At 31.1% G+C, this 27,877-nt stretch overlaps 4 protein-coding genes across 5 annotated transcripts; 3 read left to right on the top strand and 1 right to left on the bottom strand.

Annotated features, from left to right (window-relative positions):
• The first annotated feature begins 762 nt into the window (after positions 1-762).
• Positions 763-4,029, top strand: LOC124830321 (uncharacterized). Its single transcript, XM_088115711.1, has 2 exons — positions 763-1,698; positions 3,361-4,029. Exons 1-2 carry the CDS (start codon positions 775-777, stop codon positions 4,027-4,029), a joined length of 1,593 nt encoding a protein of 530 aa, XP_087971837.1. The 5' UTR covers positions 763-774.
• A 2,177-nt stretch (positions 4,030-6,206) lies between these two features.
• On the bottom strand, positions 6,207-10,170 carry LOC124830402 (eukaryotic translation initiation factor 3 subunit C-like). The gene is made up of 4 exons (XM_047304102.2): positions 10,066-10,170; positions 9,872-9,923; positions 7,962-9,764; positions 6,207-7,319 (listed from the first exon to the last, which is right to left on the bottom strand). Exons 2-4 carry the CDS (start codon positions 9,893-9,895, stop codon positions 6,324-6,326), a joined length of 2,823 nt encoding a protein of 940 aa, XP_047160058.1. The 5' UTR covers positions 9,896-9,923; positions 10,066-10,170; the 3' UTR covers positions 6,207-6,323.
• A 3,773-nt stretch (positions 10,171-13,943) lies between these two features.
• On the top strand, positions 13,944-23,293 carry RBL15 (RHOMBOID-like protein 15). The gene is made up of 13 exons (XM_047304081.2): positions 13,944-14,242; positions 14,599-14,764; positions 16,322-16,625; positions 17,013-17,045; positions 17,131-17,222; positions 17,322-17,395; positions 18,706-18,797; positions 18,894-18,963; positions 20,187-20,365; positions 22,216-22,264; positions 22,363-22,419; positions 22,865-22,939; positions 23,041-23,293. Exons 1-13 carry the CDS (start codon positions 14,201-14,203, stop codon positions 23,044-23,046), a joined length of 1,239 nt encoding a protein of 412 aa, XP_047160037.1. The 5' UTR covers positions 13,944-14,200; the 3' UTR covers positions 23,047-23,293.
• A 1,872-nt stretch (positions 23,294-25,165) lies between these two features.
• Positions 25,166-27,350, top strand: LOC124830348 (MATH domain and coiled-coil domain-containing protein At3g58210-like). 2 transcript variants are annotated; one of them, XM_047304037.2, is made up of 4 exons: positions 25,166-25,302; positions 25,432-25,582; positions 25,688-25,842; positions 26,144-27,350. In XM_047304037.2, the coding sequence occupies exons 2-4, from the start codon at positions 25,443-25,445 to the stop codon at positions 26,995-26,997; spliced, it is 1,149 nt and encodes a 382-aa protein (XP_047159993.2). In that variant the 5' UTR covers positions 25,166-25,302; positions 25,432-25,442; the 3' UTR covers positions 26,998-27,350. The 2 variants fall into 2 exon arrangements, with proteins under 2 accessions (XP_047159993.2, XP_047159984.2); XM_047304028.2 differs by having other exon boundaries at positions 25,185-25,582.
• The last annotated feature ends 527 nt before the right edge of the window (positions 27,351-27,877 follow it).

The raw sequence follows: 27,877 nt of genomic DNA, 5'->3' as shown, positions 1-27,877 counted from the left end.
ATATATATATATATATATATATATATATATATATTCTTATGAAATTGTAGATATATTCAACACATAAAAATTAAGAAAAATAATGTAATTTTTCCTGAAAAATTTTACTAAATTCGTCCCTTCATATTTTTGTATTTATATAGATTATTTTGTTCATTTCATCATATTTTTGTCAAAAACAAAATAGTTAAATTTATCAAATTTTTGAAAGGTGTGCAAGACCTATTAAATTTCTAATTTTATAAAATAAAAAATAGTAAAAGTAAAATTGTATGGTTAAGATAAAGAATTGATATTAAAGGTGAGGGGATGAGGTTGTAGCCTTTCATCGCCTAAAATATTGAATGTTCTTTCAATATTGAACTTGTACAATCAAAACCAAAACCAGAATTCAACATTTTAGATCGGAAAATCTTATGTCGGTATGTTTTGTTCTTATTGTAATCTCCTTTTTGAACATTGAAAATTTTGTATATAGAAATTGTTTATTTCATGCAAACATAAACATATTTCAATTGTATTGTAGTTTTAAAAATTAATTTGTGTCATTATCGTCATGTATTAATGTAATTTCATCTTTTATACTTGATTAACGATGATGTTTATGAAATATGTATTCAGTATTGTGAATTAGATCTTACAATCTTTTAATTGACTAATAGTGGTCATTTTATAGATTACAAAAATTATCTTTAAAGAAAATTAAAAATGAGTTCAAAGGTGTTAAACAATACATGGTAATACTTTATCCTTAATGTATAGATATTACCAACAATGGACATGCCTACCATTGATGTGGACCTTGGGCCGGAGAAGTTTGAAGAGGAAAAGCAAGGAGGTCCTTTGTTTCATTGTGATCTTTGTGATACAGAAGTAGTTCACAAGTTGGCACAAATGTTCCTTCCAGGTCTAGCTAGTGCTTGTGTTGATAACACATCAGGAGATCTCTTTAAGACGGCCGGTTCAATAGCTGTTGATATGAGGAAGGAGATGATAGAGTATCTTACCCAAAGAAGTGAATCATTTGTTGCTGAGTCTGTTATATTGGAAGGTGGTCCAGACGGTGAAGTATCAGACCATCCTTATGATATTATTTCTAATCTAGTTGATGACTTTGCAAGTTCAAAGAGAAATTTGTTTAGTCGAGTTTCTGGATGGCTACTAAGTGAAAAGAGGGAAGATAATATAGAAGATTTTGTTCAAGAGATGGAAGTAAATGGGTTTTGGACACTTGAGAGGAGGGAAAAAATTGCAGAAACTTTGTTAAAAAATGTTGACTTTGAGAACTCATATCATTGCAACATGAGTTTTAATGACATAGAAGATCTTGTCAATCATAAAGATAATTGCAACTTTAGATCTATAATATGTGAAAATGAGGGTTGCAACTCTAGATTTTGCGCATCTCATCTAAATGACCATGATTCAACTTGTCCTTTCAAGATAATTCCCTGTGAACAAAAGTGTCCTGCAAACATTATGAGACGTGAGATGGACAGACATTGTATAACTGTTTGTCCAATGAAGCTTGTAAATTGTCCTTTTTATGCTATTGGTTGTCGATCAGCTGTAGCACAATGTATGATTGAAAAACATCGTTCAGATGACATTAATTCTCACTTATGGCATTTTCTTAAAGGAATTTACAAAGAAGCGTCTGGAGATGATCTCACTCGGCGAGTGAAACAAATTATACAGGTCAGTATATGTAAATAGTCATTAGTTGAAGGAGCCTACAACTTTATTTTACCAAAATTTAGTATTATTTCTTTTAACTAAATTTTTAAAAAACAACCATAATTTTATACTTGTAAAAACTTTAAATCTAAATTTATGTTTTTGTTATGATTGTTAACTTTATTGTTAAATGCAGTAAGATTTTAAGACCAATAAAATATATTTATATATAAACTATGTGTTTATCCATGAATATAGCTTACAATAAAATATGTTAAAATTATTTAAACAAAAAGAATTGTTATAAATAAATTATGTAATCTATTATCAAGGCATAATGGAAGAAAATCATTGTCCTTACACTATAACAAATTTTTTAAATAGTAATCAAATTTAGAGAAAAGAAACAATTAGTGAATATATTGACTTGTCTAAACATTATTTTATAAACTGAAAATTATTAATTTTTAAAATAGTTTCAAATTAATTTAAAATCAACAATAATAAATAACTAAAATATTGATAGTAAATGTTAGATACTATTTTGAATTTTAATTTACAAGCCAAATATAATTTTTTATTAATATCAGAGACTATTTTAAATATAAAAAACTTGTAATTTATAAAATAATGTCTCTAAATTTAATTTATATTTAATAAGTCTTTTGTAGTGTTAAATAAAATGAATATAACATATCAATGGAAAAAAAATATTTATTGTCGTTCCTTTTACTCATTTACATTTTATTTGTTTAAAAAAAAACTCAAAGCTTTTAATATTAAGATTTTTCATTTTCAAATATTGATACAATCTAACACATGCTTACAAATATTATCATTAATGGTAGGTTAGGGACATATCTAGTGAAATAAGTTTGTGACATAACCTAATTAACATTAAATATTGTAGTTGACAAAAGTATATTAATTATTTGTGATGTAATTTGTGCATGCTTCATATCAATTATACTAATATTATATATTCTATTTTATTTTTATTCATATGAATTTAATTGGCAGAATGAAGAAAATAATAATTAAATGGTTGTATTTGACAAAGTACATTAATTATTTACAGCATAATTTATTATTTACAACATAATTTGTGCATGTTGTCCATCCATTTTAGTTATAACATTTTTATATGAAACATCTGATTTTTTTTCTACATAAATTTAATTTACATATGAAATATTTTAAAAAAATTATGCTAATTAGCCTACGTTATATATTTTTTTCACCTTCTAAATGAAATTCTTATAATTTTAGAGAAACAATGGTAGAAAATTTTGAATATGCATATTTTATAATACATATTCTAAATTACATAATAAGTTTTTACATGTATATGATTGAATAACAGTGGTGATAACATAATTCTGTCCACTTTGAAGTTTTGACTCGATGATATTTAAGTACAATCAAATTGTAATAGGGCAAGATTTTATATTTTGTCTCATATATTACATCTATGTATTTATTGGGACCATTTGATCAACATAAAGAAAGACCAATGCTAATATAATAGAGAAATCATCTTAATTTCATCTTACAAACTTATTTATAATAAAATTGTTGACTATTATTGTTATTTATAATTTATGTTGTCTATTATTTATGAAATGATGTCATATTTTAAATTTTATTATAATGAGTATTTAAATTTGTAGTTTTGTGTGATAGGCATCACCAAACAACCGTTTAACAGAGGCTCGAGATGTTAGATCTTTAAGCTTCATTGTCAAGGATATTGAAGCTAAGTTGGAACCTTTCAAAGTAACTGTTGTGGATAAAAGTAATGTAAAGACTGACGCCAAGAACGGTGAAGAGGAAGGTGGTGAAAATAATATGAAAAATAGTGAAAGAAGCATTACTTCAAATATGGCGAATTCACCAGATAAAGTTGAAGTGAGTGATACATTGAGTGCATCACAAAATGAAGATAATAAGCCTAGTTATGTTGAAAATGAAGGTGATGAAGAAAGGACACAAACTTCAAATATGACAAATGTATCTGATACTACTAAAACTGAAACTGACATCTTGAATGACAATAACCAAGATGTTACAACTACTGAATTAACAACTAAGACAAATGACGAAGAAAGCACTCAAACACTCAACAAAAATATGTCCAATGAGGAAGTTGGTGTAAAAAACGAGGATGAAGCAAAGAATGATACTAAAAGCAAATTTATTGAAGACAATGAGCAAATATTAAATAAAGACAATAACTTCAAAGATAAGGACGACGAACAAAACATACATAATTCAAAAATGGAAGTCAAGGATGGTGCACAGAATAATGTCAAGGACAAAGATATTGAAGATGACAACCAAAGCAGAGCATAAAAACTTCAAATATGCAAAGCTTATGAGATATACTTCCATGGTATTAGATATATTATTTATGACAATATCTCTAAAGGAGCACATGGAATGAGAACCTTTATTCATATTTTTCATAATGTTCTTTTACTAAATATATATTTAAATGTAGGAAAATGATTTCAATTCTTGTAATAAATTACAACATGCTTATTTTTCTTTTTTGTTTAAACTCTAATATCATTATTGATTATCTATCTTTTTTTTTCTTTATTATTTATACTTCATTATATAATTTTTCAATTTCACTTTTAGCTATCCACTTTATGTAGCTAAATTTATTTATATTTATGTTAGTTTTGCTAGCATTACTATTATTTTCTCATTAACTAATGTATAGTAACTTCCACTAAAAAACAAACATCTATTAAGAGAGTTAACTAGTTATGAGAAGAATCATATATCACATTTATCTGTTAACAAATTTACAATTTAAATAGTTTTTAATGTTAGAAAATCACACAATAGATAAATAATTGCATTTTTCAAGTGAAAGCACACCCACAAATGAAAACATATAAGTTTAAATAAAAATGTATAATAAATTTAATATATTTCGACACCTCAAAATCCACATTCACAAATACTCAATATATAATTTTTTGGAAAAAAATACTAACATTTATGTAAATTTTATGAACAAAACTATAAACATTCTCTTACATTGTATCTACTTTTATATTATAACTTGATTTTATTTATATTCAAAGTAAAATTTTCAACATACTCTCTTGAGACATATGTATCTCAATTGTGAACTAAATACTTAAGAATGATCACATAATAAAGGACATGATAAGCATAACTAACAATATATCTCAACCAATTTTTAGGTAACTCTAATATTATATTAAGAAGTAGATTTTAAATATAATCTTACTCAACTAACTTATGAAATTATGTTTACAACTTATATATTTTGTAAATTTGAAATTTGTATATGAGGATTTTCAAAACTTACTCCCCTAAAATCCATTAAATGTCATAGTGGTAATAAAGTGTTAACTTACCGTATTATAAAAACTTTATTGTGTATATACCATAAACAATATTTTAATTTGTTGAGGAACCAAATTAAAATATTAAAACTTAAGAAATGAAGTTACATAAGAAGTCATGTTTTCCATGTGCGAACACCTTCGTTATTTCCATTCTTTTCTCTTCATCCTCTTTAAAAAAGAAAATCAAGAAAGAACTTAAAGTGTTTTATAAAAAAGTGTTTTATAGAAGAAAGATTAATCATCAATCAAATACCACTCTACGGTGATCAATTTAGGTACCCTTATACTTTATATTTTAAAGAGAATTAAAAATTAATCTATTTATAAAAGAATTTATTGTTCATTATTTATTACATAAACTAACATATACAAGTTTTAGAAGATAGGTTTAGTGTTTTTGAATGATCTGAAGTCGTTGCAATCACAGGATGAAGAATGTAAAAGGACTCGTGAGAGGAGACATCCATATCCTACGTATGTATAATAAAGGAGGCAAGATGAAGATCTTCCTAAAATTTTCTTTATTTTTGCTCCGAATTTATTTTCAATCGTATCATGGCTTCATCGTGGTGCCATTAGTTTAAAACTTCGAGATTGTGTTTACATCAGTGTGGAATTAGGCTTCTGTATGACGCTATTCCTTTTCTGCTACACCGTCCCTTGTTTAGCAGTAGTCCAAGTAATTTTAATGTGAAGTATAAATGGCTGAAAAGTGCAAAGTCATTGCAAACTGATAACGTTAGTTAATATTTATAGATCTGAAAAATAAAAAGAGGAGCACAACTCATTCAAGCACTTTGAATCATACAATTAAACAGACTAGCATAAACATTTTCGCTGTAACATTTATTTTCACACACAAAAAAACACAAATTTTGTATAAGTTTCAACTAATATACGTCAGATGCAACAAGCTCTGACTACCGTGTTGAAATTACGACAATAATGCAATAGAAACCAAGGTTTTTCTCGCTATATGTGTCGAGAAGAGCCAAATGGTTTGCACTGACCGTGCTATTGATGTAGACAGGTTCATTGGTACTCAAAAATCACAATTTAGGAACCATTCTTCAATGTAAAATAGAATAATGGTTAATCAAAATCGAACAGAATAAACCCTGGCGAAAATAAGCTTAGGTGTATAACAAATCCATAAACATTTCAATGCAAATTTTAGATAAAGTCTACAATACAAGAATACAGAAAGTGCATTAGTCAAATCCTCAAAACTGACGTACGATGATAATTTTAATTTCTTTAAGCTCGAACACCCTTAAGGCTAACCATGCGTGAAGACGTATCGCCCTGGGGTCCCCTCAATGCAGAACCCCCTTGAGCACTCCTCCCATAACCTCCATCATGATACCGTCCACTCTGGTAGCCACCACCTGTGCCCCGTCCCATTCGATCCCTGGAATAGCCACCTGCGGCTACTTGACCTATTGACCTCCCACCACCACTACCGTATCCAGCACGCCCACTGCCTTGCCTTGGCTGTGAAAGAGCCAGGTCTTGCCATCTACCACCTGAAGAGGCTGTTCCACTACCACCGGCCGCGGCTGCGGCATAGTCCTGGCCATCTCTCCGCCTTAGAGGCAGATCCAATCCACCACCACCTATCCTTGCTTCCGTTGCTCTTTCATTGCTCTCTGCAAGGATAGATAATTTCTCTGTCAACTGGAATGCCAATGCCTGCAGCCTAGAGTATTCAACATCTTGGAAAACAACACACCCAGTTGGCTGGTCCCAGCTTGCATGGAGCTCTTCATTGATCATCATTCTACTGACAATACTATGGGTGCAAGAAACAGAGAGATCAAAAAATTTTGAAAGTTGATCCAGGCTCAGGGATTCATAAGAAGAAGCGAAGGTAAAGAGGTATGTCCTCAATGCCTCCTCCTTGATTTTGTCTTTCAGCATTTCAAGCACAGTGTCTCGATTTCTCACAAATTTCCATACATCGAGAGACACAATAATGTCAAAAGCCTTCTGGAAGTCTCCCTTTACGAGAAACCTTGTGGCAGCCATAACATGATCTCTCACATTTTCCGGTGGACCAGTGAATGTTTGCTTCTCGCTGGCCTCAAGCAAGCGACGGAAAGTCTTAGAAATTACCTTGCGTTTAGCATCATGAACATTGGCTGCCATATTAGGAACTTCCAGCAGCATGGCAGATACCAGATGTACTGACTCCAGGAGTTCAAGATTGATGTGCATATGATATGGCATTTGCCTCCTTCTTTCCAACCTTTCCTGAAAGAGGATCGAAAATAGTTATGTGAACATCAATATCAAAATTTAATTCTTACAATTGTAAAACAAATACAACATAAAAAAAATGCATGGGAACTTACTACGCCTCAAAACAGAATTTATCAGCTACATTGATCAGTCATATAAAACTGAAATAACTAATTACTTTGGTCTGTTAAAAGGCACAATATGAAACGTGATATTCTACAGACAGTAACAAGACAATTGCAGAACTAATAGACAATTGCAGCTGAATAACGTCATGCTGAACAAATTATCATCACAACTTCACATTCCTTCACTTCTCTGAGTTCTTTTGCAACACATTATTGACATGATGACAGTTTCTCATGAAAATAGTTACTATTGAGTTTTTATTGTTGTGACCAAATCAGTTAAACAAAATTATAAAATGTAACACTGAAAAGCCTAACTGATGACTAGGAGTGGCATTTTAAAATGATTTTCAAGTTTGAAAATATATATGGTATAAGAAAAATAGCACAAATATAAATGCATTTATACATCTTTCATCCACTCTCTTAGTCACATCATCACCATGAATGCATTGAATCTTAAGATCAAAACCCAAAAAATATCCACCATATCATAAACATTAGTAAAAAGGGAGGGGGAAAGTACCTGTTCGGGAGTCTTCTCATGATAGCGACTTTGTGACACACCTTGGGCAAGTAACTCTTTTACCCTTCCACCAGAGTACAGTTCAGAGAGACAACCATGAGCTTCAGAAATCAGTCCAATCCGAAAAGCACATAAACCTAACTGTGACATAGCCCTGTTAAAAAGTATCTGCGTTGAAATGTCCATGTGTTGAATACTATCTTGCAAATGACTCATAAGAAGTAGATCACGGGCAATTGAGAACTCATCAAGGAGAGCATGGTGGTATATATCACAGAGCATTGCACGTGCTTTAGTTCGCTCGTCTCCGTACTTGTATATCAATGATACCAATACATCCATTATGGTCCTGCTATTATCAGGGAATGTGGGCTTCCGGGCCACAATCTCTGGGGTAACAATAAATGCAGTAGGAATTCTTGATTCCTCAAATCCTTTTGGCTCTTCACTTGTCTCCCCTGCATCATCTCCATTCTCTGTCAGCTCAGTCAATTTTTTCATTGCATCATAAACTTCTTGCGGTTTGTAGTAAATGAGCTCAACTCTCCTCAAGGCCACCTTAGAGGCAGCTTTGAAATTCCCAACTCTTTCAAGATATTCCTGGACATTTTGAGCAAGAACCAGAAACAAGGGCTCATCCCTGAGTCTCTCAACATAGTCCCGTGTATGAGGATCTATGCACTGCAAGCTCTTGAAAAACTCAACGTCAATTCTTTCTAAGAAAGCAACTAAGTTACCCCATACCCGAATTGGTCCATTATAGTCAGCCCCTTTCTGAGTTTCGTTCTCGTCTGGTTCCACCGAATCGTCAACCAATATGTTTGTATGCTGCACTAGAATATCAAGAATGACCAGCATGTTTTGCACACATTTTTTCCACACATTTATGGGCATATGTCCATTGAGCCCAGGATTGACATCAAATTGAGCAGAAACCACACTGAACAGAATTTCCAACTTCTGTGCAGGTGTCTTAGCAACTTTCGTTAAGAAAGTAAGCTGCTCAACCTGTTCAAATCTCCCAGTCCCCTTTCTGCCCCTAGCAGCCACAACCTCTTTGAACTTCTTGTTAACCGAGTCCCATGTGATCTCACTGGGGTCTTTCATAAATTGTCTATCCAATAGCCGATCCTTCTTGCTAAGCTTTTGGTCCCAAGGACCATCACCAGCATCATGCTTTTCATCATCATACTGAGAGGCTTCAGAATCAGATTTTGCTTCCGGTTTCCGAAGCTGCTCTGGCTCAATAATCTCATCATCACTCTCATATTCTTCCTCGCTCTCCTCTTCTTCCTTCTCCTCGTCACTCTCAGGATTCTCCCTACACTTATTAATCAAATCCTCGTACTGTTTATTATTTTTCTTCAGTTTCTGCTTCATGGTGTTCAATGCTTTAGCATTGCTACTGCTCATCTTCTTCTTGGCATCCTTATTAGCCAAGGCCTGAGCCAAGAAATCTTCCAACATCACAAGCGTCTTGATGTAGAGATTCGGAACTTTCACAGACTCAGTGACACGCATAACCTTCTCAAGCTGTTTGTTAATCTTGTCAAAGCTCTCTTGCAGGCTCACCCAATCATTAATCTTCATGGCATTTTTCATCTGATCAACAGTGGAGGCCATCTCCTCGAAACGCTTATCTTTCGCCGACCGCACAACACGCTTCTGCCCATCGGAATCATCACTGTCACTAGCATTTTCCTGCAGGTACCTGCTTGTAACTGCTTGACTAGCAGATTCACCTGTCGCGGTTTCAACCTCCTCGTCGTAATCACTCTCCTCCTCCTCGGAATCACTCCCACCCTACAATTCAGTAAATAACAACGAAAAATAAAAGCTTTCAAATATGATAATTTCCTCAACCTAAAGGAGCAAGCAATTAAAACATAGATTGAGAATTTTCTAAATACCTGAGTCCAGAATCTCGAAGCCATCTTTCAGTCAAAAAGTTGAGTAGGGAATCTGCAAATGAACGTAACGGTGTTAACTTCTAACTGTATCACGACGAATTTACCAGAAGCATCAATTCAGATGAAATTGCAGCTATTGAGTTGCAACAAACGTAGAAGAAAAACGAAGACAGCAGCGTTGAATTTGTGCTTACCGCTTCTGAAACTGGCGTGTGCTCCGGAAAACGAGAGACAAAAGCGGCTATGGATTGAAGTCGAAACGCGAAAACAGAAGCCTAGGGTTTGCTTTGTAATATTTGGGCCGTTGGGCAGAACCCAATTGTGAGATGAATAAAACCGAAGTATATCACATGAGGCTTCTTCCTGCACCCCCCCGATTTCACTCATGCCCATTATAACCCTATATATTATAATTATAATTCTAATTATATATAATTATAATTATATATATATATATAATATATATAAAATATTAAATTAATTAGGTAAGTAGTATTTATTATTGTTATCACCTTGCAGTAAATATTTATTATACTCTTGTCCCGTTATTTCTTCTTCCAATGCAACCACAAATCGAGTTCATTTTTTCTCATCTTAAAAAAAATGAAGGGAGTTCTTTTTCTTCGCAATGGTATTTCATTTTTTTTTTGTTGGTTGAATTCATTTATACTCATACTATAAGAGAGTTGAATTTTCGTTTGCAATAGAGGTATGTATTTCATGTGCGCTCTTTTGTATGGAGTTTTCCAACAAGAATCAACCAGATTTCGTTATTTTTTTTATTCTTTTTTTATGTATCAAATTTTGAAATTCTATTCGAATTTTTTTTTTCAGAATTGGTAATTAAATTTCAAAATTGGTGAATAACAAATCTTAATAAAATCAAATTTCGAAATTTGATGAGCATTTTTAAAAATTAATTTCAAAATTCGATAAGCACAATACATAAATCAGATTTGAAAATCCAATTTTAGAAAATATCAATAGATTTAAAATTTCAATTTTGTTTGGATTTGTTATTAACAGATTTCGAATTACCAAAATCATAACCAAATATTGAAATCTTACAAGATATTCGTAACCAATTTTGAAATTAGGTAGACTCCATGAACCAGATTTTGGTTAACAAAATTTGAATTTCAATAAGCATTTAGTAACTGGATTTCAAAATTCATTAAGCACAATTTTTGTAATCGGATTTTGAAAGTGTAATGATATCATGACATATTTTTACATTCATTTGACAGCACAAGACTAAAATGGTCATAAAAATATAAAGTTTTGTATTTTAAAAAATAAATAAATAGTAAAAAATAAGAAAGGATAGTATGAAATGAATATAAAAAATTTAGTTGTGTCAAAGAATCATTAGTCATTTTGAAATCCAATTTGTCTTAAGGTAAATTTGAAATGTGGTTTATGAATTTGGAGTTGATATTCATTTTAGTTTTTATTATAAAACAAGTGAAGTATTTTATGCTCATATTGTACTAGGTTAAAGTATTAGTATATAAGATGAAAGATTATTCTTTAAGTTTTACGAAATCACGAGTAAATATCATTTTTTATAAATGAAATTTACGAAGAAGATTATATCGATAATTTTACAATTGATAAGAGTTTTCCTCCACATGATGAGTAAATTAAATTCAAGATATTTCTTTTCATTTTAGTTTTGTTGTTGTGATTATAAAATCGGATAAAATTAATGATCAATTTGAAAAAAAAAACATATATATCCTTAAAATGTGAAATGAATGAAAAGTACAAAAAAAATATAAATAAGATATTTAATCTAGTATACCAAGTATAATAACATGTGATTGTCTTTCTAACCAAGAGATAAACCAATTGACAATGGGAATAAATTGATATTAAAGGTAGTAGTGAATATCATAACCATGTAATTTGATATTTTCTTTTATTCATTGTTGTTAATTGTTTAAAGACTCATTATTTCATACATACAAAATTGAATATTGAATTATATCATAAAGTTGTTTTTGATAGCAATTTTTTTTTCATAAGTTTTATAACTGTATCTTCTCCATAGACAGGAATGGTTAAATTCATGTGATTTACATTTATCGTGATATGTAATTTAGATTTATATTTTTATATATAAAGAATATACGAATTTCTTTTGAATCTATGAATCTAATATTATATATATATACACACGTGTGTGTAAATAAAAAGGGTATTTAAAATTTAGTCTCTGGAGTATTTAAATGATCTTGTTTTTTTATAAAATAGATTTTCATGTAATAAGTCAAAAATATGAATAATTTAGCTTTATTATTTGAAACATTTTCTACACTATGAGTTCCACCAAACAAACACGGAGAATAATCAAATAAGGTTCCAAAGATTTATTGAAAAAAACATCTTTCAAACTTTGTAACCAAGGCACACCAAAATCTCTGTTCAAATATTAATTCCTTAGAGTTTGAGATAGTTGTTTCTCATTGAAGAGCAACTAAACAAGATTTTCATAAAGTAGAAAAACTAGATAATAGCCATTGTCATTGCTTGTTAAGATAGTCTTCTCAAATGTTTCATGATTACATCCATCATCAACCATTTCATTATATCATGTTAGTTTTTGGAAATTTTTTATAACTTCCACAAGACAACACTCACTGAATATATATAAATATAATGATAATTCAGTTATAATAATAAATGAAAATGAAACTTTCAGTAAGAATTATAGTAGGCTCACAACCATATTATTTATTAATATTCTCACCTTTAATAAGGTTCACAACACTAAGGCCTTGTTCTTTTGATTGGATTTGAGGGAGTGGATTTGAAGATAAATTTTTTTGTCGTTTATTTGAGTGAATTTAGAGGTAAATGAGAGTGAATTTGAAAATAAATTTTTTTAATTTGTCACGTCAATACAATTATATTCTAATTCTCACAAATTTTATTTCTAAATTCACTCTCATTTACCTCCAAATTCACTCAAATAAACGGAAAAAAAATTATCTTTAAATCCTCTAAAAAATCTACTCCCTCAAATCCACTCAAAAGAAGACCTAAAATCTTTTTGAAATTTGTGAAACTACATTCATAAAAAGTCACAAACAATTTAGGAGAAACACATTCACTCTAATATCCTTCACCATTTTGTGTTATTTAACCATTACACTACACTACAAAAAATGAATTTGCTAAATTCTACGTGTGAGTGATGTCCAATTCCTCATTATTCACGACTATACATGTATTTCTTAATTACATGTTATTATCTTAATCTCTTATGTACAATTTTACATACGTAGCATGTATGTGTTTTATATTTACAGTTTTTCACAACAAACTATTCAAATGGCAATGATAAATTTAACTATCTAGATCACATTGAAATATATAAAATACAACTAACATATTAAATAGACTATTATGAATTAAAATTCAATTACTATGACATTTTTAATTACAATCATCATAATAATATTGTATTTTGTTACAAAAATTCTCACCACTTATTTCGAGTGAATTGTAATGATCATTATTATTAAATTTAAGGATTTTTCCATATAGTACTGAGTTGGTTTGATTGGACACGACATAAAGTTATAAGTTGGTTTGATGTCGTTTTTAAGACTATTTATTTATTTATTATAATTTTTATAGTTAAATATTCAATAATGATAATTTTTATCACAATACATTACTTAATTGTATTGTATTCATAAAATAAGAAACATTTATTATTTTTTTTAGAAAAAAAACATCCTTTTAGAATTTATAAACAAGGATAATTTATTTTACATACAGAATATACAATGTTTATTGACATGGACAATATTTTTTTTTGTAACATTAAAATGTTAATAAAAGAGGTCTTCATTTTATAGATGCCGTAAAATATTTATTTATTTTAGTGAGATAATAAAACTAGTTAAAATTTAGTAGTAGTAAACATTATAATTTATACTTACGATAATTTTAATATGTAATTAACTATATAATTATAAATATACTTTATTCGCCGTCCTATAGTCAAATAATAAATAAATAAATTGATAGTTTTATACAAACTAACAGAAATAAGGATGACGAAAAGCATTATAAACCTTGGCCTTTTGTTTGAAGGTTGGTGAGACTGCAAAATCGGAACGCGCATCCCAGAGTGAGGAAAAGAGTTGTTTCTACGGGTTTCGCGAGTCAAGTGTGGGGTCAGAATTCATAAGAGAAAAAACCTGAATCAGCAAATCAAATCCAAAACCGGTTATCGGAATCGAAGTTCAAAGATTACCAAATCTGTGACTGCTAATCAAAGCAGTGAGCCAAAGCTGCGAATTCAAACTTGGTTGCATGCGAAGAGCCCGAAATATGAGACCAAACATAGTTTCTGAGGTAATATAATCCATTTCCCTGTTTTCTTCTATCCTCGCTTCGTTTCTGCCGCAATTTTGAGGCACCAGTGTCAACACACTTCACTCAACACTCATCATTCATCCTAGTAGCTGAACTGAAAATCCTCGTTTCGGGACCGAGATAATTTCGGACATTGTTTCGCTATAGGTTCCATTTTGTATGATTTTTGTCTGCAGATAAAGTGACAAAACTCTTTACTGCGAAATTTAAAGTTCGCTGCGTTTCTGTTGAGGATTTGCTGATTATATTAAGTGTTGTTGTAGAATGGTTAGCTAGATAGTTTCCTTCATTGATGTTATTCTGGTTAATTGACCTTGATGGCTTAATTGACACAGGCAGGGTTGCCTACTAGGATGAATCAATGGTGGGAAAACATTCCATTTCTCACTTCTGCAGTGGTGGTTGTCTGTGGAGTCATTTACTTGGTTTGTCTTTTGGTTGGATACGATTCCTTTGCTGAGGTTTGCTTCTTGCCATCTGCTGTTGTGTCACGGTTTCAAGGTATACTATTTTAACCAAACTTACACACAGTTCTTTTGGTGTTGCTCTTTAATTAGAATTACATTGTATTTGGATTCGCTTGTAAGAAGTGGGTAACCTTTAATTTCTGTGTCAATTTCACAGAAGACGGATAAGCTATCACTAGTTGATTCCAATTTAACATGCCTATCCACATTACCAAATTGGATCAAACATGCACTTTGAGTTTATTAAATATTTTTCAAAATCCTTTAGTGCGAACATTTGTTACGCTGATTATTCAACAGATACTCCAAATTAGAAAATATTTATATCACCTAAGGATCTGTATCTATGATTTTTCCAATTCTTTTCACCATCATTAGAATTGCGGTCATACTCAGGGATCGTGTGATTGTACACTCTATGGTGGCCTATCCGATCTGGACTGTGAGCATGATTGTTGGGTTGTTGGATTGTTGCAAGATCACAATTTGCTTGGAGTTCCATATCTAGTATGATGAACTACTTGATGTTGTGTTACTTAAGCCTTAGGACTCTCTCATCTAATGATCGGGTTTTTGTATTTGACTCCCTTATCTACGTAAGTCCTAACAATTGATGTTTTCTTTGGGCTGGGCTACAATTGGTAGTACCATGTTGATAGAGTGAAAACCGCTGTGGATATCAGACCTTAAAAAGTGTGTCAAGTTAGGAGTCCTACATTGGGTAGGGTGAACTACAAGATGTGGTACTTAAGTCTCGAGACTCTTCCATTTAATAAACTATTCTTCTGTGTTTGCTCTTCATTTGTGCTTAAGTCCTAACACAACAATACCTGTGGAACTGTGGGATTCTCTTATCCTGTTTAATCTTTAGGTAAGACAAAAACTGGGGTTTATCCCATTGACCTGGATTTGAAATCCCTAATTATTTCCTTTCCCCTCCGATTCACACTGTAGTGATTATACACTCTTCCCCAAAGGCTTGCAACTCCCAAATCTCTATTCAAATTTGACGAATCATTTGCACCTGCCGACACCATCACCAATGCTCTACAACCGCCAAATGCCATTGTTGTGGGTCTGTTTTGTGAAGAAGAAAAGTCATCCAGCTTCAGCTTCTTCCTTTAGTCCTTCTTTTCAATGTGCAATCATATATTCTTAGTATCTCCCTCATTTGAACCTTGTTTTTGTTTCTTCTTTCCTGATCCAAGAATTTAAATTTATTTATTCTTCATTCTTTTATGTACTTATGTTGGTGGGCCACAGCAATTTATCTTCTTGACGTGGTTGTGCACATGTGTCACTGTGACACCTTTTTCTTTTTCATATTTTCTTTTTTGTCTACTTGGGATTCTGTGTGAAAAGCAGTGTTACATGTTTATATGAAATTGATCTGACATGGTTATATGGCATATAGAAATAAAAATATCTCATGAATTGAATTTTTAAAAAAATACCAACTCAAATTTGTTAGAGCATTATGGTGCTGAATTCTGGACTCTAGACAAGCTTGTACAACAAACATTATGGTGCTGAAAAGTCAACCCATTCACGACTGGTTTCTTTGCTCAGCATTATTTTTTTTTCCGTGCAGTTTACAGGTTTTATACTTCCATTATCTTCCATGGTTCACTGCTTCATGTTCTCTTCAACATGATGGCTTTAGTTCCCTTGGGGTCTGAGCTGGAGAGGATCATGGGCTCAGTTCGCTTGCTATATGTCATTATTTTGTTGGCTACAAGCAATGCCATATTCCACGTGCTCATAGCACTGCTGGTGGCACACAATCCTGTTCTTACATATGATTACCTCATGAATGAGTGTGCCATAGGCTTCTCAGGAGTTCTATTTTCAATGATTGTTATAGAGACAAGCTTGAGTGGAGTTCAATCCAGGAGGTTGGCTGTATAAATATTGCTGTTGTGCAAGAAATTCACCACTGTTGGGAAAATTCAATTTACTATGCTAATCTCCTTTTTCTTGAAGATAATTTTGCAGAAACCATGTTTTGGAAGCTATTCAAGATACTGAAATATACTATTTTTAATCGAGTTTTCAGAATGATGCTAATGATTATTTTGTTTAATCATTGTCCATTGATTTACTTCACAATTTTATTCTGTTTTATTAGTATGCTTTTGCCAACCAATTCAGCATGCAATGAATTACTTCACAAGTTTTAATAATAAGACACTATACATTCTATACACGTGCTATGCTGCATTTAATTATCATCAATTGGTAAGGCTTCACTAATTTGGTAACTTTTTCTATTCGTTGTGCAGTGTTTTTGGATTGTTTAATGTGCCTGCCAAGTGGTGAGTTTTATTTTGTTATTGAACTCATGTCTTGATTTTTATCTTGATAATTCCCTTTCGTGATAATTTAACATACTTTGTTTAGGTATGCATTCTTTTTGTTGGTAGTATTCCAGCTTCTCATGCAAAATGTTTCACTACTTGGGCACCTTTGTGGCATTTTATCTGGGTTTGCATGTCAGACTTCAATCTTTTTCCTTCTGTTTTAATTTTTTACTTTTGCAAAAAAAGTAAGCATTTATCTCTAGTTTTATGATGTTATGCTTGATGTTTCAGATACATATGGATTGTTTAATTTCCTCATACCTGGAACCACTTTTTATTCTTCTATTGAATCCTCGTCTTGGCTTGTAAGTATTTCTTTATAATAGGATTTGGTAGTGCACCAGGCCGGCAAACATTTCAATTTTTATTTACATCATATTAGATGAATGGCTTAGATACTGCTAAATGCAAATGAAATACCTATTGTCAAATGCTGTCTATTAACACCCCCTTTTGTGCAAACTATAGATAGTTTTAGTTTATGAGTATGCTATTTTAAAATAAGTTCTGGACTGAGATAAACTGATAGAACCCTAGAACAGGAATTTATTTCAAGTGGTTGTAGTAGTAATGGCATAGGGTTAACTTCGGTAGTAGGGAGGTGGTTAGAAGGGAGATTCATTCTTGAGTTGTTATTAAAATCTCTTGTTGCCTTTGGGAAATGCTGTAGCTCAATTATAGAAAGGGCCTGCCCTCTGTGGATTGAGAAATCCCATTCACCAATAATAAGTTCATTAGGTTTCTTTTATCTTGCATAGCATTCTTCAAATATTTCTTTTGGGGGTTCTCAACACAAACCAACTTCATTCTCTTATCTGATGACTCTGCCTTTTAGAAAAAGTAATCCTGTGATGTTTTGAGTTTGTTTTATAATACTTTACTTGAGTAGGGTACAAATGTGAAAAGTATTTGGTCTACCAAATTAATGTGAACTCAATCTGTCAAGTATAAAAAAAATATCAATGTGGTTAGAATTTTAACTGTATTGATGTAGTTAGCTCTGAAGTGGTTAGCACATTTGATTTCAATAATTCTCCCCTATGGCGGGGGGCTAACACAAAATAGACTGATGCGCTGAACATGTCATGATTGACTGGAATGTGAATTAATATATTTTTATTTTATCTCAGTAACTTATTTTATTTTAAAATTAAAAAATGAAAATGAAAATGGAAAAAGTCATCCACTAGATATTCATTTTATGTGTTGGAGATTACACATCGATTTTGAAATATGATCAAATTATAATATATAAATAGATACAAACCTTATCTTTTAAGTTGATTTTGTGAGATTAAGTTTAAATTACACTTTCTTAAAATGGTATCAAAATCATAAAAAGTCTATTCTAGTTAAGTTTGTTAGGGCAATTGTGTCACCCACCATCGGGTTCTCCCGTAGTTTTGAAATGTCCTGTCTTTGACAGGTGTGTTGGAAATTTCACATCGACTAAAAAATGACTAAATTAAAATATATAAATGAAAACAAATCTCATATTTCTGGTCAGTTTTGTAAAATTGAATTAGATTTAAATTCCACTTTTTAAAGACTATGAAAATACATGCACTCACTCAAAATGTGGACCTTTACTAATGTGTATGTTCTGGACTTTCAGTCATCATGTGTGAGACGTCCAAAATTTATCGTTTGCACGGGTGGAAATCCTTCGGGTTATATTCCTACACATACAAACCAAAATTCAACAGGGTAAATACTAAATACCATGGGTTTCACCCCAAATCACACAGATGTCTACAGATATATACTAATCCACATTTTAAATTCTATGCTTTCATGGGGTAGTGGCTTGCTTTCTGGAAATATTTGGAGGAACCTGTCTTCATTGATGCCTCAAAGGGAAGTGTCTACTCAGGTATGTATGTGATCTTATTTTTTTAGTACTTTTGGTGGGCTCTCAAAAAATCAGACATTTGCTGGTGTGGCTGTCATTTTTGCTTTGCTCATTATGTGAACGAATGCAACTGCATTGTTTTTTAGTACTCATTCATGACAAGTGTATGTGGACCTTGTATATGTGATCTACTGATCATTGAATCTGATCAATGTATGTTGGGTTAATTTTATGAAAGTTTGCTAGTTAGTATTTTCCCTGGTTGTGTACATTACCTGTTCATTTTACTTGCAAGTGCAAAGAGTGTGCTTGCATTTAGTCATTTTTTGAATTTCCGGACTGATATTTATCACCTACCATTTATTTGGCAAATTGTTTTTTTTTTCCCTCTTTTTAATGTCTACTAGTACTACTAGTTCTTTGGAAGTAGATTTTTCTAGATATTTAGGCAGCTGGCAAGTGTCCAGGTTTTTGACCTGGGATGATTCCTTTTATATGAATTAATCTTTTATCTTCAACAGCTCATTGTTCTTAGAAATACCCATAATCCATAGGGTTGTGGCATCACCAATTGGTATCAGAAAAAAAAAATTATGTGCCTTTCTTTGAAAGTTCACTCATTATCGGGAATATGACACGTTCCATAACATGAGTGAGTGTGCCTTTTTACTTGAATGATACATTAGGTCAGTTCTTACAAATTAAAAAGAAGTGATTATGTTGTAAAATTGTTTTTGAATGATTTTTTAAGAAACTAATTTTTGTTTGTTTACAATCACAATATCAATTTGTTATAGGAAGCATCTGATTTTGTGGAAACTATTCAAAATAATTTTTGGTTTGAATACCATTTTTGGTTTTTTTAGCTTCATAATTGTTATTTTGTTGAAAAGCTAGAACAAATAGATGACATACTAAAAGAAGTGGTTACTTTCTGAAAAAAACGTTATTTTAACAAGAGACATTGTAACAAATGAGCTCATTACCTTTCTCACTTCAAGCCGTGTTTATCAACTGCCTTTGAATCTATTGATTCCCTGATGGTTATCAACACCTGTTTTGATCGAGTAGTCACTAAATTGCAGTTATGTCAAATTGAACCGACAAGTTTGAAGTTAAAGTTATATCCCTACCTGAATGCAAGTCATTGTCTATTAGTTTCTTTTATGTATTCATGCCTATATTCTGGTGAGTTGTAATCTTCGACTTATACACATTTGATTGTGTTATGTGATATCTTACAGTCAACTGAGGACAGTAGGTTCCCTGGGAGGGGAAGGACCCTTGGTTCTGGTCAAGATCAAGCTCCTTCTCATCTTCATTCAGATTCAAATCTTCAAGAAAGACTTTTGGAGGATAGTAGTCCCAATAATCCTTTAGTTTCATCCACTCCTAGTAACACTCATCAGTTATCAGAAGGAAGGTACGAGAGATGGTTTGAGCATAATTGATAGCTTATATGGTGGTTGCTTATTTAAAGCAAAATTTTAGTATGCTGACTGACTTCAATCATCATTTCTTATGAAGTTTGAACCTAGAATAATACCTACAGTATTAGGCATAGATTGATAAATTTTTGTTTTTTTCCCCTTACTAGGAATGACAATATTCAACTTGAATGAACCCAATATAAGTTACATGCTTGTAAATGGGTTCCCTGTTTAACATTTAACAGTAAGTTTAGGTTGTCATGTTGATTCTCTAGCCTAAATTAAATTAGTCCATGTAATACATATTGGTGTAGTTATGTATAACTTTGAAACTAATATTGAAAAAGCATGAGAATTAGAGTAGACTTATCTAGTAAGTTATAAATATGTATTCAAATGCTCTATAAATATAACACATACTTGAGCACAATTTTAACTGTAAGCAATTTTAAATAGTTTTCTAGCATAAATATGTTTAACATTAGATGAATTGCAAATAAAAGGCTCCATAAACTATTCAACTATGTCCAAAATTATTGGATATATATATATATATATATATATATATATATATATATGTATGTGTATATATATATATATATACACATATATGTATGTGTATATATATATATATATATATATATATGTATGTGTATATATATATATATATACACATACATATATATATATATATATATATATATATACACATACATATATATATATATATATATATATACACATACATATATATATATATATATATATATATATATATATGTATATTTATATATGTCTGACATTGGGGCGGGATTTCCCCCCGTCCCCTACTCCTTTAATCATTCCCACCCCTGCCGAGGCCAGATATCAGGTTTGGGTTCCCCATTCCCCGCCCTGTCTCATTTTTAAAAAATGTAATTATGCACAAATTGTAAATTAATTTTATTATTTTTTTCATACGACCTTATGAGGTGCTCCACCGTTGCATCCTTGCACAAAAACTCAAGAAATCTGACGTAAAAGGTTAGCAAATAGGTTCAAATCAGTAGGCTTCAGCTTGAAAGATAAAGACGAAAAATAAAGACAAACACATAACTTTCAATATTTTACCGTAAGTTCTAAGTTGCTATTCTTCCAAACACATAATAACACATGAAAGTCTTTTGAACTTTCAATATTTAAAAACAGAGTACTACGTAAACAAGTTCCATTATCAGTCCTTTGAAACACATAATATAAAAGAGACAAGTTACAAAGGTGCGGGCGGGACAGGACACTGTGGGAATTGCACTACCTATCCCCCCATCCTGAACCCAATTTTGTTTTACTGGGAAATGCCCGAACCAGAACATACCTATGCATGTCAAACGTATAAAGCTTATAACATCTACAGAATAACAAATATATATATATATATATATATATATATATATATATATATATATAAGATATTTATAGTCCATTCTCTATGAATGGCTGATTGATGTCGTCCATAAAGTTTATTAATGAATGATTTATTGAGTTGTAAATAGCTTGATTTTTAATCACTGTTTTATTGAAATTAATCTTATTCAGCGGTACCAGTAACTCGGTTGTATTTGGTTACCCGTTCAATAAACATGTGATGCTTAGGGTAAGATGTAGACACGGACAAGGTCGTATCGTTAGTATAACTAGAAATGGGAATTACACAAATGTATAATCATTAATACCAAAGATCAGCAGATGTCATGCATTGATTATTCAAGTTAAACTGCTATATTTCAATAGGATTACAATTATATTATTCAGAAGTTTGTGTTTCTGTATTAATGATCATACTTGACTTTCTAATTCAATTTAGGCATTCAGCTGTTAATGTAGCTACAACGACTGCTGTTCCACAGCATCAGGTTTCTCTATACATACATACCATGTTTGAAACTCTCCTGTTTTCTTTTAGTTAATTTGGATGGTTAACGTTTGCTGTTTTCCCCCCCGTTAAATGCAGGGTGCAGTCGTTTCGGAAGAAGGGATTAAAAAACTCGTATCAATGGGCTTTGACAGGGTAAAAAATCAGTCTCCTTATCTTTTCTATGGTTAGAAAATGGCTTGAAACTTTTTAAAACATTCCAGTTTGTTATTGGCTCCTTGCATGTTATGCTTGCACCTCCGAGAACTTTTTTCTCATTCAAAGAGATCCGGTGTTTAAATTTAGTTTTGTTTGATCTCCTTGTGGGTCCTTCTCTCCTGTCTCTTATTGGTATCGTTATGAAGATCGATATTATTTTTAACCTAATCACTGTAGCAGGAGTGATGTGTATGTATGTGTATTGAATTTGGCTGAATAGGTCAAAGTTTGTTTGATAAGTGATATCTGAAATAAAACATCTACCCTTCAAATTGTTTTTTCAGATCTAGTGAGATATCTTTCCGATGCTTGTGCATCAAATGTACATTAGAGCCTAAGGCTTAGCTCTATATTTTTAATGCAATTGTCTTGGCTGTTTCAGACGCAAGTGGAAGTGGCGCTTGCAGCTGCTGATGGTAATATCAATGTTGCAGTGGAAATACTCATGAGCCAGCAGGTCCTACTTCATCGTTTTTTTATCTATAGTTCTTCACGTTTACATATTTATTTATTTATTTATTTTTATCCTGTTTTAAAAATTCTTGGGCTCGTTTGCAGAGTTGAAAAGAAAACTTCTGTTGGATTCTCGTAGAGACTTCCCTGACACTGTTAGTTGAGTGTGTCGCTGCACTTTGTTCAATTACCGTCTGTTTAATCTTTGGAACCTACCTACCACTAACAGTTCCTTGACACCTCATAACCATGCAAACTCCAATTAGCAGAATTGAACATATGTAAATTATACAAGCAATATTCAGGAATATTTTGTTTAATTGAAAAAATTAAAATAGATGGTTGTGCTTTGATTTTCCCCTCTTTTGATTTTCCACTTTAACAGGTTTATACACACCTACATAGATAATGCTTCTAGTGCCAGTGAGGGAGAAGTAAAACTTGTAACCATTTCTAAATTACTAATTATTGTTGAGCTCGTAGAAAAACACAAATCTAGTGTTACAACTTAATTAATTTGGCCATGGACTTAAAAAAATACGATACCTACGATGATATTGGTTTAATTTATGGAAAAAAAAAATATTTGTTGTGCTACCCAAGTACTCATTTTCAATAATTTTTTTTGGCCATGTTAATCAGGATTCACATTTAATAAATAATTCACAGCAAATGACTTTTATTGAGAATTATGATGGAATGTGTCAACAATGTTTTTTTAATAATGAATATGTTGAGCAGTTTAACTTTTAGAGAAAAAAATGAACTATATAATAGCTTTACTTTATGAAAATAACATTTATTTATTTTATAATTTTTTAAAAACTTTTAGCAGATTGTGAACTAAGGATATAATCGTCATTCGCCAATTTGATTGATTTACATTCTGCATCTTGCACCATCGTCTAAAATTTCAGAGTTTTATTCTAGACTGCAATTTCAGGATATTTATAACAATGAAAGTACTATCAACTCAATATTCTATAGCAGACAAATTAGTAGAGATGTAGACTCTCAAAGAAAATTGTATATTTCGCGGTGACTCAATGAAAACGAATTTTAAGGAGAATCTCAAATTCAGAAAATATTTTGAGTATTAAATCAAAACACTATTTTTTTTTTAAAAAAGAAAAAATAAAACTATTGAAAATTTAACTTAAAATACACAATTTAAATTTGCGAATAAAATGCACGAAATATAAATTGACAAAGGTACATGCATGGGTGAAATTAAAAGTTCATCATGAAAGAAATTATCATCTAGAGAGCTTGTTTTTTTTACTCATCGGATTGTCCTACTTTAATTTTAGAAAGGAGAAAAAGAAAAAAGAAAAGAGTATAAAAATTTCTCCCAGTTAAATTTAACTCAGATTATGACAAGAGACTAGAATTCAACATTTTTAATGAAGTGATATTCAAAGAAATCACAAAGAATGATGAAATCAAATAAGAAAATAGCATGTTGCCGTCTCCTTCTTAAAGCAAGTTCATTGTATTATGAATATTGTTATTTAATTATTTTTTGTATTTGTTCTGTTTTCTCCCAAGAATATAACACATAATCTTCTTTGATAAAGATACGATTTCGAGAACAAAGATTATTATATATTATTATAGAATCGTAATTTTAAATTTTTTTCTTGATATATACTCTATTTGATTGTATAAATATCTTTTGTGAACCAAATAACAGGTTTAAACCAGATCAATTATTTTTTAAAAATAATAATTATAATGTAAAAAGTTAAAAATAACATTATTTTATAATATGTTATAGCAGAAATACATGCGTTTATCGTATATCGATATTTTTATCAGATTAATGATACAGCTCTATGAAAATATATATTTTTGTTAGAATTATTTAAAAAATACATGTAGTAATTTTTAACCAAAAAAAATTATTTATTTAATTTTGGGTATACAAGGTACACGATTAAGCATTTTATTAAAAAAATAGATTATTTTTTTTTGTTAAAAAATATCATTATCCAATTAAAAAAGACAACATAAGTACTTAAAAAATGATAATATGAATGAATAATTAATGGATAAGTTAAATGTTTAAATGAGAGTTTATATAGTATTGTTATTCAATATATACTTATTTATTTGTGTTGTTTTCTTCGTTAGAGTAAGAAATTTAATTTGGTGCCCATCTGAGTACATTATTGGCAAAACGGTCCTTTTCTCACTATTAATTATATGTCTTGGAAAATTCAAAGTAAAAACCCACCTTCTTCTTCCTTTCAAGACAAAAGGGTTTACTTGACTTCACTTACATGATTCCACTCTTATTTCTTAATCCCTGTTCTCGCATCCACGAACTGCTTAATTATACCTCATTCCGTCGTAACAGTTTTGGTGGTAAAATATTTTTCTGCACACTTCAAATTTCAATCTCTGTGCTTTTGGTGCTTCTCAGGTCAACCCCTGTTATTGTTTTCATCTTCACTTCGACAGTTTTCACCACTTTGTATGTTCATCCTTTTGCAGTGGCAGCTTAGATGTCGCTAGCCACTAGAATGGACACCCAGAGGGAAACCGGTATTCTTTTTGAGACATTCACGTGGAAGATTCAGAATTTCTCAAAACAAAACACCAAGAAACTACAATCCAAGGCCTTCCGAATCCGAGGTTATAAATGGTACTGTCAAATGCTTTTAGTTTCTGTGCTCTTTCTTGTTTTGATCTTAATTTTAGTCTTTAGTTTTCATTATTAACTGTTTTATTCGTCATAATCACCTTTCAGGCGTATTCGTTTGTATCCATTAATGAGAAATGTCGACCATTTTTCGTTATATCTGATGGTTGCGGATTCTTTACCACCCTACGGATGGAACAGAAACACATATTTCAAGTTATCTCTGGTTAATCAATTGGATGGGAATAAGTCGGTTGTAAAGGGTAATTGTTTCTTGATTTTATCTTTCATTGATGGTTTCGTGGTATAAATATGTCTGGATATAAGTGAGCTAAGAATGAAAAAATTGATATATTAATACATTATTTTAAGGTTTTGAGTTAGATATGATGTTAATTTTTCATCTGTTAGATTTAGATTTCATTGTTGTTTATCTCTCTAATAAGTTTCTTCTTATTACGACTGGTATTTGTTGTTCGTTGGATCTGCTATGATAATCTTAAATATTTAGATATTTTGTGGTAATCTTTCGTTAGTTTGTCTTTAAAAATGTGATATTTTCAGAGACTCAGCAGAAGTTCAATGGCGGATATCGTAGCTGGGGCTCGTTTTTCGTGAACCGAAGTGTCTTCTTTGACTCAAAGCAAGGGTATCTTGTGAACGACACATGCATCATTGAAGCTCATGTTTGTGTCTCCGATTTTAGTAGTACAATCGAAGTTAACAAGTTGAACACAATCTGTGCAACTTCCAACGCTAAGTTAGGTGATGAAGCAAGAAGAAATTCAGAATCCACACAGCAGGAAGATGATAAAGAAACAGAAACAGAAACATCAGATGAGTGTGAGACGCTTAGTTCAAGCAGCTGTGGATCTAGTCAAACAGAAGGGGAAGTTAAAAGTTCGGATTTGACGCTAAAAGACCTTCTAGATTTGGCGAGTTTAGGGAAAGAAGAAGCAGCTTTTGTTCCACTGTTGGAAGAGGCATGCATATGGCATCCTTCCCTTATAAGAAGCCAGAGGAAAAGTTCAAGATGGTTCAAACTATGGGCATTCACATCCTTAGGTCAAGTTCTATACTTACTAAAGACAAGTAAGGCAAAGGATATGAATGAAGATGCATGCAATCGTCTTCATGGTTTATGGGAGGAACTTGTAAAACATTCGGGATTTCAGTTGTCTTGGTTGGAGCCTTATGTTCAATCTGCATTGGGTATGAAAGCTCATTTGGAAAAGACAGAAGAGGTCAACAAACTGAAAGACAGTGTTGTCGCTTTGGAGATTAAAATGAAGAAGCTGAGGGGAGAATTGGCAGCTGCAGAAGCTGAGTTTGAGGTAACAAGGAGGGCATTAGTTGAGGCCAGAAAAGGTTTCATAGAGTTGGATTTTAATACTGAATTAGGTTATGCTATGTTTTAGACACTATAATATTGTATGTATATGGCAAAAGTACAAAAGTAGTGTTTTTTTTTTTTAATTATTGAAACGCATATTTGTGAAAAAAATTATGAAAATGGATAAGTTGTATCATTTTGATAAAATCGTGTGGATAACATGATTTTAATGTAGAAGTCTAAGGTCACGATTTTAGTTTTTTTTAGTATACTTTAAACAAAAATTGTATTTCAGTACACTCAATAGTTAGACTGTACAACTTTAATTTAAATTTTTTTTGTTATATTCATTTAACTAGTATAGGAACAAAGTCAATCTGTATGACTAGACATGTGTATGGCTAGACATATGTAATATTTTTTATTATGTTTATTTAACCCGTGAATGAATATATTTGTCTAATATTTATTAATAGACTTGTATGATTTCTGAACTAAAAAATTTATCTAATGTATATAGCTACAGTTGTCTAATAAACATGTAAATTACTCGTTTACGTGTGTTGCTAAACTCGTTTAATCAATACATCGACAATCTCTTCTAATGTTTTTTTGTTCATTTAATCAATGTATTTTTAGACTTTGTCTAATCATTTTTGTTACAATCTTTAATACGCGTATGAAATATTTAACATTTTTTTATACTCATCTAATTAATATGAACAATTTCGTGTAATTTTTTTTGCTATATTTTTCTAATTAATGTATAAAAATACTTGGATGATATATATTGTTAAAATAATCTAATTAATACATCTAATTACTGATCTAAACACTAATAATATTTAAATCATAGAAAACACGGCAAGATTCATTTAATTCATTTTTATTCATGATTTTTTGTTTGTTTTAAAACAATATTTTTTTTTCAATATTATCATTATTCCTCTTTTATAGATTTTCTT

Source organism: Vigna umbellata, chromosome 5, assembly GCF_029865625.1.
Source record: "Vigna umbellata cultivar VRB3 chromosome 5, Vumbellata_1.0, whole genome shotgun sequence".
In the NCBI taxonomy this organism is placed as follows: Eukaryota; Viridiplantae; Streptophyta; class Magnoliopsida; order Fabales; family Fabaceae; genus Vigna; species Vigna umbellata.
The sequence above is the reverse complement of the archived record's forward strand: the minus strand, read 5'-3'. Positions and strand labels throughout refer to the sequence as shown.

Bases quoted from the DNA above. Each gene is read 5' to 3' on its own strand.
- LOC124830321 (XM_088115711.1), top strand. From the start codon at position 775: ATGGACATGCCTACCATTGATGTGGACCTTGGGCCGGAGAAGTTTGAA. The intron at 1,699-3,360 runs GTCAGTATATGT...TTTGTGTGATAG, and splicing joins GAGTGAAACAAATTATACAG to GCATCACCAAACAACCGTTT.
- LOC124830402 (XM_047304102.2), bottom strand. From the start codon at position 9,895: ATGGCTTCGAGATTCTGGACTCAG. The intron at 9,765-9,871 runs GTATTTAGAAAA...ACTGAATTGTAG, and splicing joins CTTCGAGATTCTGGACTCAG to GGTGGGAGTGATTCCGAGGA. The intron at 7,320-7,961 runs GTACTTTCCCCC...ATCCTCTTTCAG, and splicing joins ATGAGAAGACTCCCGAACAG to GAAAGGTTGGAAAGAAGGAG.
- RBL15 (XM_047304081.2), top strand. From the start codon at position 14,201: ATGCGAAGAGCCCGAAATATGAGACCAAACATAGTTTCTGAG. The intron at 18,798-18,893 runs GTAAATACTAAA...TTCATGGGGTAG, and splicing joins ACAAACCAAAATTCAACAGG to TGGCTTGCTTTCTGGAAATA. The intron at 20,366-22,215 runs GTACGAGAGATG...AATTCAATTTAG, and splicing joins CATCAGTTATCAGAAGGAAG to GCATTCAGCTGTTAATGTAG.
- LOC124830348 (XM_047304037.2), top strand. From the start codon at position 25,443: ATGTCGCTAGCCACTAGAATGGACACCCAGAGGGAAACCGGTATTCTT. The intron at 25,583-25,687 runs GTACTGTCAAAT...ATCACCTTTCAG, and splicing joins CGAATCCGAGGTTATAAATG to GCGTATTCGTTTGTATCCAT. The intron at 25,843-26,143 runs GTAATTGTTTCT...TGATATTTTCAG, and splicing joins GAATAAGTCGGTTGTAAAGG to AGACTCAGCAGAAGTTCAAT.